Raw genomic sequence first — 9,626 nt, 5'->3', positions numbered from 1 at the left:
ATGGCAGTGGATGACACAGTTGTCCGTGATGCGGAGCGAGCGCAGCGTCCGCGCCTGGTCCTGCAGCAGCTGCCCGCGGTAGATGAGCTTCATCTGGCTCTCCTGACCCGGGAAGTATTTGCTGTGGGAGGAGGGCAGAGGTTGGAGGTGACAGAGAAGGGGTTTGTGGATACACCTGAGGTTGGTGGAAATGGGGAGGGGACAGCACAGGGGGACAGCGATGGCACTGCCACCACGCTCCGTCTCTTTTGAACTTGTTTTAAATCCCCCCTCGGTGTTTTTGGAAGAACAAGATGGATAAAATGTCCTCTCTTGTTCTGGTGGGAAGGGGCTGTTTGTACTAGGGGAGCACAGGAGCTGTAGGGGGGTGGGCTGGCAGCCTGGGACAGCTCCCTGTGCCCCCTGTCCCTCGGGACTCACCTTTTGAGGACCCCCACGGTGTCCTCGGGCCGGGCCATCGCCACCTCCTCGGTGTCGTTGAGGAACTTGAGGCGGATCTTGATAAGTCCAGGGCACAGATCCCCCTCCTCGGAGGGTCGGGGCTCAGCCATCCCTTGGGACAAGCTCGGGACATCCAGCAGCTGCTCCAGGCCGGGATCGGGGGTGGTCCCGCTGTCCCCCTGCGCCGCCGGCCCTGCCCCTTCCTCTTCAGTTTTCTCCTCCGCGTTCTCGGGGACCCCGGGGGGCTCTGGGGCTTCTGCCGCCCCCGCGGCCCCCGCGTAGGGCGGGAGGGGCCCGAGGCGGATGACGGCGGCGTCTCCCGTGCCCAGGATCTGGCTGGTGCCATCGGCCACGTACGTGGAGAGCCAGGCCAGCACCAGCGCCAGCGCCAGCACCGCCAGCCCGGCCACCAGTGTCACCTCGTCCCCCACCCCCGGGATGAGGGGGGCGGCGGGGGGCTCCATCTCCGGGATCCCCCCGCTCAGCCTGGGGTCTTTATTCCTTCCTCAACCCCCCCCGTGCCCGGTGTGGATGCCAGCAGGGACCCGTCCGCGGTCACCTTCCAACAGATCCCGGCGCTGCTCCCGGTGACCGGAGACCCCGAGGGACGGGAGTTCCTCACTGCGGGCTGTTCCTTCTCGCTCCCCGGCCGCGCTCCCCTCGCCGGGGCTGGCGGAGGGTCCCGGGGGGTCCCGCAGCCCCTCAGTGCCCAGCCCGGGGCAGCGTCAGCCCATCCCTGACCTGGGCGGAGCGGAGAGATGCGGTGAGAGGGGCGGAGGGCCCGGGCACCGAGGGGCAGACCCGGGCCGGGCCCAGGGGGGCGGGAGGAACCGGGGGGAGCCGGTGGGTCCCGCTGTGTCCCTGCCAGCCCCGGGGGGTCCCTGCTCGTTCCGGTGTGTTCCGGTTGGTCCCTGACGGTCCCGGTGTGCCCCACCATCCCCGGGGGTCCCGGGGTGTCCCGGTTTGTCCCTCTGTGTTCTGGGGGTGTCCCTGCCACCCCCAGGGGGTCCCGCTATGTCCCAGGGGGTCTCGCTGTGTCCCTGCCATGCCCGAGGGTCCCGGTTTATCCCGGGGGTCCCGGTGTTCCCCCCCCCCCCACTCACCGCCTCCCGCCGCCGCCGCCCGCGCGCCGGAAGCGCCACGTCAGACGGCGCCGCCGCCAGGGGGCGGGAGGGGGCAGGTGGCGGGAGCGCGCGCGCGCGTTGCGTCACGGCCCCGCCCGCGGGGCCACGCCCAGTGGGCGTGACTTGTGGAGAAGGGGAGGGACTAGATGGCCTCACCTCCTCTCAGGGGCGGGGCATCACTCCGACGATTTGTGGGCGGGACCATAAGGGGGCGTGGTCAGGAGGGCACGGGGGTTGGGGCGGGGCCTAGGGCTCCGCAGGGAGGGGCCTCGGGAGCCACGCGTGACCCCCATCGCCCCGGGGGGCTGAACCCCCCAACGAGGGCCTGATCCCTCCCCGGGCCAGGAACTCCCCCCGGGGCCTGGTCTGGACACTCCCAGCCCTGGCTGTCACATCCCCAGAGCCTGTCACCCCCCTTTGCACCCCTCACATCCCCCAGGGCCTTTCTGTCACCTCCTTGAGACCTGTGACCCCCTAGCCCTGTCCTTCCCAGTCCTCTGTCCCCCTCAGACCCCTGTCCCCCCTCAGAGCAGCAGCCATTGCTCACCCACTCCCCACAAGGACAGAGACGCCTCGAGAGCCACCTCTGCCACGTCCTTTTATTAACGCCAGCACATGGTGGGGGGGGGGTGTGTCACAGGGAGGGGACACCAGTGGGGAAGCAAGGGCTGCTCTCAAGAAATGACCCCCTCGATGTGCAGCTGGAGGTACCGGTGCAGGGTGGGTGGCAGTGCCAGCCTGGGGACAGCGCTGTGGCAGCGGGCGCCCAGGTGGTTCCGGATGGCCCAGCGTGCCAGGTGCTGCAGCCGCCGCGGCTGCCCCGCCATGCGCACGGCTGAGGCGTAGAACTCCCGGTGCTCCTGGTTTAAGGGGGGGACACAGGGTTCAGCGAGCCAGGACCGGGCTGCAGGGACACCCAAGGACACCCCAGGGCACACCCTTACCTCCCACAGCTCGGGGGGCACGTCCTCTGCCCACCCCTCGGCGGGCGGCACGCGGTCGTAGGTGTTGAGCATCACCTCCAGCGCCGGCGGGTGCTGGCAGCACAGCCTGAGCATCTGCCAGCAGAGCCGTGTCACTGAGGGCCTGGCACAGCCACCGCCACCCCACGAACCCCCACCACCCACCTTGGGGTGCCCGGGGCGGGCGCCGTGGTCGAGCAGGAGCGTGAGGGTCTCCTCGGGGCGCTGGTCCCGGTACTCGTGGACGGCGCGGAGGGCGCAGTCCATGGGGGTGTCGCCGGCGCCGTTGGGGACGGTGGCGTCGGCGCCGTGGCGCAGCAGCAGCCGGGCCAGCCCGGGGTGCCCGTTGGCACAGGCGTTGTGCAGGGGCGTATGGCCCTTGCGCCCCGCGGCCCCCGGCTCGGCGCCGGCCTCCAGCAACCGCTCAGCCACACGCAGGTACCGCTCGGCATCCTCGGGGCGCTCGGCCGCGGCCACCGCGGCGTTCAGGGGGGTCTCACCCTGGTGGGTGCGGCGGGAGGGGTCGGCGCCGTGGTGCAGGTACAGCTCCACGTGGGCCACCAGCCCCTGGCGCGCCGCCACGTGCAGGGCCGTCACCTGCCGGTCACGCGTGCCCAGGTTCACCCGCGCGCCGTGCGCCAGCAGCAGCTCCGCGCACCTGGGGAAGGGGGGGTGAAGGGTGAGGGGGATACTCGTGGGGAGAGGTGGCACCTGGGACACCCCTGGGAATCCCTGGAGAGCCCTGGCACACTTGGAACACCCCCGGGGACTCCCTGAGACACCCTGGAGAACCCTGGCACGTCTGGGACCTCACCAGAGACACCCCCAGGACACCTCAGAGAACCCTGGCTCCCACGGGATACCTCCAGGACACAGGTGCTGCACTGGGGAGCTTCAAACAGGGGCCCCACCAGCATAAGGGGTCTTGGCTGAGCTCTGGGGGGTTTAGAGGCCGCGGGTGTGATTTGGGCAGGTGCCCTCCCATTCCCCAGCACCCCCTGCCCGTACCGCAGGCTTTGGGGGGCAGTGCAGAGGTGCAGCGGGGCCGAGCCCTCGGCGCTCAGCACGTTGGGGTCTGCGCCGAAGGCCAGGAGCAGGCGGGTGCAGTTGGGCTGGGGGGCGGCCGCGCTGTCGTGCAGGGGGGCCCGGCCCCCCACCACGGCGTCCACCGCCGCCCCCCGCAGCAGCAAGTGCCGGGCACAGTCCTCGTAGCCCCGGGCGGTGACGATGCGCAGAGCAGAGGTCTGCTGCTGGCGGGGGCTCAGCACCCACAGCCCTGTTGGGGGGCACGGGGGGAGAATCAGTTGGGCAACCTAGGGGGATGCCCTGAAAACCCACCCCGCCCACCCATAGCTCAGGGGGTTGGTTGTGAACCCCAACATCACCCCACCTCCACCTCCAGCCAGAGAAAACCCTGTGGGGAGTAAACCCTGGGATGGTACCCCCTTTCCCAGAGAATTCTCCGCAGCCCAGCCCTTCCAAACTGGATCCCCCAGCCCTGCTCCCCCCAGCCCACCTGGAGCTGCAGCCCCTTGCCCTGGCTCCCCCTGTTAATTTGAAGGGGGATGAGAAGGGAAGGGAAAAGGGAAGAAGAAAGGAGAAGGGAAGGGAGAAAAGGGAAAAGGAGGGAGAGGGGAAAAAAGAGGGGAAAAGAGGGAAAAAAGAGGGGGGAAAAGGGAGAAGAAGGGGAAGGATGGAGGGAGAAGAAGGAGGGTAGAAGGAGAAAGAGGGAGGAAGAAGGAGGGAGGGAGGGAGGGAGGGAGGGAGAAGGGAAGGACCCCTCAGCCCCATACCCTGCTCCGGCGACCACACTAGCTCCTCGCTGACCATCTCCAGGACCAAATTGGCCGTGGCCTCGTCCTTGAAGATGCTCTGGACTCTCGGCAGGTCCCCGGCGTACAGGGCGTTGTGCACGGCGGGGTCCCGGCAGTGCTGGCGCCGTCGGGGGGGGTTCGGGGGGGCCCGGGACGGCTCCGGCAGGAACCGGCGCGTGGCCCATTCCCGGGCCAAGGCTCTCCGCCGCTCCTCCCGCTCCAGCAGCTCCCGCTGGAGCCGCAGCGAGCGCAGCGCCGAGGAGCTGAAGGCGAAGGTCTCGTGGGCCATGGGCACTCCTGGAGGGCTGGGGGACAGTTGGGGGGCAGTTGGGGGGCAGCGACCGGCCCCCTGCGCCTTGGTGGGGGGGGGGTTATAAATAGGGCTGTGCCCCACACATGGATGTGGAATCAAATCCTGGAGACAGGAGCCCTATAAATAACTCCTGGGCGGTAAACAGAGTCACGGGGTGCTGGGAGTTTAACCTGTTGGTGGGTGAGAGGTGGGGATGTCCCATGGGGGTGGGATTTGGAGACTCCCCAACCCTGAGGGGCTGTGGGACCCCGAGGGGAATGGCCCCTTCTGCCCAGGGAGGAGAGGGAGAGCGAGGACCCCCCAGGGGACAGGTTTGGGGTCCGGAAGGAGGGTGACACACAAGGACACAGGTGATGCAAGGACAAAGCAGCCCTTTAATGCAGGTTTGGGAGTGAGAGGGGAAGTTGTGCCCGGAGGAGCGGGGACAGCACTTACGCCATGTCCTCCCAGGGACCCCCCTGGAACCTCCCCAGCTTTTGGCTCCACAACAAACACAGAAGACACAGAGAGAGGAGCATGCAGAGGTGGCAGGTGCGGCACCTGCTCCTTGGCATCATCATCCTCACCAGGCCATGGCATGGCCCAGCCAGTGCCAGCAGCACCCGGGGTCAGCCACAGTCAGCCTGGGCTGGGGCTGAGAAGAAATCCTCAGGCAGCTCTCCCAGGAGCCCATCCAGGTCATCTGCATGGCACAGCAGGGGGGAAATCCATGAGTTTTACACGGGTATGGAACCACAGAATTGTTCAGTCCAACCATTCCCTCAAGGCCACCACTAACCCATGTCCCCAGGTGCCACATCCACATGGCTTTTAAATCTCTTCCAGGGCTGGGGACTCCACCACAGCCCTGGGCAGCTGTGCCAGGGCTGGACAGCCCTTTCCATGAACGAATTTTCCCAGTGTCCAACCTAAACCTCCCTTGGTGCAGCTTTAGGCCGTTTCCTCTTGTTCCCTGGGAGCAGAGCCCAACCCCACTCTGCTCCCTCCTCCTGTCAGGGAGTTGTGGAGATGGAGAAGGTCCCCCCTGAGCTCCCTTTGCTCCAGGCTGGACATATTATAGAGCCATAGGATCATGGAATAGTTTAGGCTGGAAGGAACCTTAAATGTCAGCTACTCCTACCCCTGCCATGGGCAGGGGCACCTTCTACTATCCCAAGTTGCTCCAAGCCCCGTCCAACCTGGCCTTGGACACTTCCAGGGATGGGGCAGCCACAGCTTCTCTGGGCAACCCCTTCTCTGAGACCCTCCCTCTGCCATTCCAGAGGAGGGGAGTCCCCACCCCATCCCGGTTTTCCACAGGACATGGAGCTTTCCATCCCCTCCCAGAGCGGGTCTGACTCACCCATGTCACATCCATCAGCTCCCACTGGCTCTTCCTGCCTGGGCCCAGGGCTTGGTGGGTGCAGGGAAAAGCCCCCTGGATGCTCCTCTGTGCTGTGGCCACTTGTCCTCGACTGTCCCCAATCCCCAGGGACACCCAGGGGGGGCTGCTCAGGGGGGTCTGGGATTAGCCCAGCCTGGGCAGGGACCTGCAAAACCCAGCAGGGACCAATTAACTGGGAGCCCAGGGGGGATTTATTCATCCTTCCTCCTGAGGGTCTCCACAGCCCAGACCACCCTCGGGGGGGGGGTCCCAGCATCCCCCCAGGGCCACCAGCACTGTCCCCTCCTCACCTGCCGCTGGGAGCAGCCGCCCTCGGGCTCCGGTGGGAAGATCCTGAGCAGGTTGTTGGGGGTGACATTGAGGTAGTGGTTGCGGTGGGAGGGGGAGAAGACCCCCACCTACAAGGGAAGGGAAAGGGGTTAGAGCCAGCTCCAGCTCCTTGTCTGTGGAGGAGTTCCTGCATAACACCCCAAAGTTACATTTTTCCATTTATGACAAGCTCAAATGAAAATTATGGAAGGTATTATGGAATAGGGAGCGAGAAAGGTCATCTATGTATTCACACACCTTATCCTAATATTTATATTCATAATTCCAAGGTGTCACAAAATAGGGAATGGAAAAGGTGATGTACCATATGAACAGGCTGGTAGTTCCCCTTATACCCTCATCCCAATACTCCCTTTTCCTCTTATTCTAATATTTGTATTCACAATTCCATGGTGTTATGGGACAGCTGATACACCCTATTAACAAACAGGCTGTTCTCCTTATCCTAATATTCCCTTATACCCTCATCCTAATATTCCTGTATCCCCTTCTCCCTTTATGCACAATTCCAGGGTGTTATGGGATGGGGAATGGGACAGCTGACATGCTGTATTACCACCCCAGCAGGTCCCCATATCCCACTCCCCTGGGATGTGATCCACATCTCCTACCTGCCTCAGGAGCAGCACAGAGCCAGGCCGGAGCTCGCTCTGCCTCTCCTCCAGCAGCAGCCGGTGCAGCGTGCCCTGGATCTCCCCTGTGGATGAGGATGGGATCCCTGAGCCCCAGGAGAGAGGAGTAGGAGCCCCAGGCGGGCACAGCTCCGGCCCCACTCACCTGTCGGATCCCGGAACACGGCGCCAGCGCCGGCGCTGGTCCTGCTCAGGCTCTTGATCATCACGGCCATGCTGGGCACCTTGTTTTTTGGGAGCTGCTTCAGGGCTGCCTGCACGGCACAAAGGGGAATTCTGGGATGTCCTGGCCAGGAGCTGGGCTCGATGATCCCTGTGGGTCTCTTTCCAGCATGGGACATTCCAGGATTCTGTGACCCTTGTCACACCGATGTGCCCGTGGGGATGTGGATGTCTGTGCTCAACCCAGCTCGGCACCCTCCCCACATTGACTCCCAGCCCTAAAAACAGCTCTGAGGAGTGAGGGAAGAGCTGGAAGCTGAATCCCAGCACCAGTGGCCTCATCTGGGCTCCCTCACCTTCCGCAGCACCATGACCACGCTGTAGGTGTGGAGGAAGCAGCTGGGATTCCTCTCGTCCAGCCCCAGCTCCGTCTTCATGGCCAGCCAGGGCCCCTTCCCAAAATCCTCCTCTGTGGCCAGCGGGGAGCTGGGCAGTGCCTGGGACAAGCACAGTCACCACCCTGGAGCCACAGGGACCCCCTCTCCTTCCAGCATCCCTCTTTGGGAGCCCACAGCAACACTGATGGGATTCCCATCCGGATCTGCTGGAGCTGGGGGGTGTGTTACCTGTGTCCGTGGCTTTGCCACAGCCCCGTGAGCTGGAGTTTGGGGAGCAGAAACCAGGATCTCCTCCAGCAGCTTCCCAGAGTGCTTATGGGATAAAGGGAGGTGTCCAGGGATTTGCATCGCTTCATCAGCTGCCCCCATCCCAACCTCTCCCATCTTATGCCATTCCAATTACCTTCCCATTCTATCCCCATCCTGATTCCATTCTCATCCCATTCCTGTCCCCATCCCATTCCTGCCCCCATCTCTATCCCTATTCCCATACTCATCTCCATCCCACCCTTATCCCTGTTCCCATGCTGTCCCTATCATTCAATCTGCATCCCATTCTTGTCCCCATCCTATCTTCACCCCCTCCCAATTCAATCCCCATTCCACTCCCATCTCCATCCCTATCCCCACTCCCATCCTGTCCCCATCCCCATCTCCATCCCCATCCCCATCCCTACACCCACCTGCTGGGGCAGGATCCCGGCAGGTCCCGGGAAGCGCCGGGTCTCCCTGCACGAGGGGACTCGGGGGGACCCCCCGGGGGCCTTGCTGGCCGCTGTCACCAGCTGCACCAGGTGGTTGGTGACCACGGGGGGGTTTGGGGGGCCGGGGGCGTTGGGGACCATGGTGGGATTCGGGAATCCGGGAGCTGTCCGGAGCGGCGGCCTCGGGGACTCCGTGGATCCAGGGGGTCTGGAGGGGGGCCTGGGGGGCTGCTGGGGTTGGGGGCAGCTCAGTGCTGGAGGGGTCTGGGGCCCTGAGGAGGAGCTGCTGCCTCCCAGGGGTGCTTGGAAAGGCCTCAGGGATGGATCCCCCAGAGCAGGGATGGACCGGGACCCTGCGGAGCCTCCCGGCTTTCCCATGGAAATGGGGGGCCTGGGGGTCCAGGAACCGGCCGCGCTGGGCCTCAGCACCACTTTGGGACTGGGGAGGGGGTCCTGCCTGTCCTGCACCCCCCTGGAGGTGGGGATTGGCTCCTCTCCCACCCTCAGCTTTTTGGGGATCCCACATTCCTGAGTGTTCTCCTTCCCTGGGAGTATCCATGTGGGATTCTCCCTGTGCCCGGGGGGCAACGGGGCAGCGCCGGACCCCACCGGCACCTCGGGCCCTTCCAGCTCCTTGCAGGCAGCCAGGAAAAGTTCATTATCCAGCTCATCCTGGTGGGCTGCTCCCCTGGGTGGGGGTCCCTGGAATCCCACGGGATGCTCCCCCTGCCCGGTGAGGGGCCGGAGGGTGGGGGGTTTAGTGGGATGGGGTTTAGTGGGATGGGGTTTAGTGGGATGGGGTTTAGTGGGAGGGTTAACTGGGGCATCGCTGGGTGACGAGTATCCAGGGATCACAAACTGGTTCTCCGCGTCCTCCACGGCGGAGAGGAAATCCTGTGTGGAATGAAAAAAAAAAAGGAAAAAAAAAAAAAAAAAAGCCGGGAATTCAAAACAGCTCCGTGTGATCCCCCTCCCCCCAAAAAAAAGGATTCACCCAAGCTCAGCCAAGCTGCGGTGACCCCATCTTTGCGGGGGGGATTCCCTCACCTCGTCCTCCAGCTCCCCGTCCGTCCCAAAAAGCTTCTGGAAGCGGCAGGACTGTGGGGGGGAGAAAAAAGAGGGGAAAATGGGATTACGGGGGGAGCTCAGATCCCATAAGGACCCCAAAACTCTTCGTGGGGCACCCAAACTTGCCCACCCCCCTCTCACCCCGAGGGGGCCCCCCGGCGACCCCGAGGGCCCCACGGCGGAGGCCTCCGCCGTGGGGCCCTCGGGGGTCGCCGGGGGGGCCCCCGCATCTCTCGCGGGGCACCCCCAAACCCACCTCCATATCCCCGCTCCCGTTACCATGGCAGCAGCGGG

At 64.7% G+C, this 9,626-nt stretch overlaps 3 protein-coding genes across 3 annotated transcripts; all 3 read right to left on the bottom strand.

Annotated features, from left to right (window-relative positions):
- Positions 1-3: 3 nt before the first annotated feature.
- Positions 4-1,589, bottom strand: TMUB2 (transmembrane and ubiquitin like domain containing 2; the record flags this gene model as incomplete). The annotated part of the gene is made up of 3 exons (XM_027896002.1): positions 1,545-1,589; positions 421-1,182; positions 4-121 (listed from the first exon to the last, which is right to left on the bottom strand). Coding segments are annotated over exons 2-3 (603 nt in total), but the record flags the coding sequence as incomplete, so codon positions are not given.
- Positions 187-4,630, bottom strand: ASB16 (ankyrin repeat and SOCS box containing 16). Its single transcript, XM_027895973.1, has 6 exons — positions 4,321-4,630; positions 3,536-3,803; positions 2,693-3,185; positions 2,510-2,623; positions 2,203-2,425; positions 187-204 (listed from the first exon to the last, which is right to left on the bottom strand). The coding sequence occupies exons 1-5, from the start codon at positions 4,628-4,630 to the stop codon at positions 2,240-2,242; spliced, it is 1,371 nt and encodes a 456-aa protein (XP_027751774.1). The 3' UTR covers positions 187-204; positions 2,203-2,239.
- A 380-nt stretch (positions 4,631-5,010) lies between these two features.
- Positions 5,011-9,620, bottom strand: CUNH17orf53 (chromosome unknown C17orf53 homolog). The gene is made up of 10 exons (XM_027895971.1): positions 9,589-9,620; positions 9,312-9,362; positions 8,244-9,158; positions 7,789-7,872; positions 7,519-7,659; positions 7,146-7,254; positions 6,980-7,065; positions 6,329-6,436; positions 5,997-6,183; positions 5,011-5,336 (listed from the first exon to the last, which is right to left on the bottom strand). Exons 1-10 carry the CDS (start codon positions 9,592-9,594, stop codon positions 5,263-5,265), a joined length of 1,761 nt encoding a protein of 586 aa, XP_027751772.1. The 5' UTR covers positions 9,595-9,620; the 3' UTR covers positions 5,011-5,262.
- Positions 9,621-9,626: the final 6 nt, after the last annotated feature.

Source organism: Empidonax traillii, unplaced genomic scaffold, assembly GCF_003031625.1.
Source record: "Empidonax traillii isolate 1590-97213 ecotype Southwest subspecies unplaced genomic scaffold, ASM303162v1 scaffold476:size613836, whole genome shotgun sequence".
Taxonomy (NCBI): domain Eukaryota; kingdom Metazoa; phylum Chordata; class Aves; order Passeriformes; family Tyrannidae; genus Empidonax; species Empidonax traillii.
This window is presented reverse-complemented; position numbering and strand designations above follow the sequence as displayed.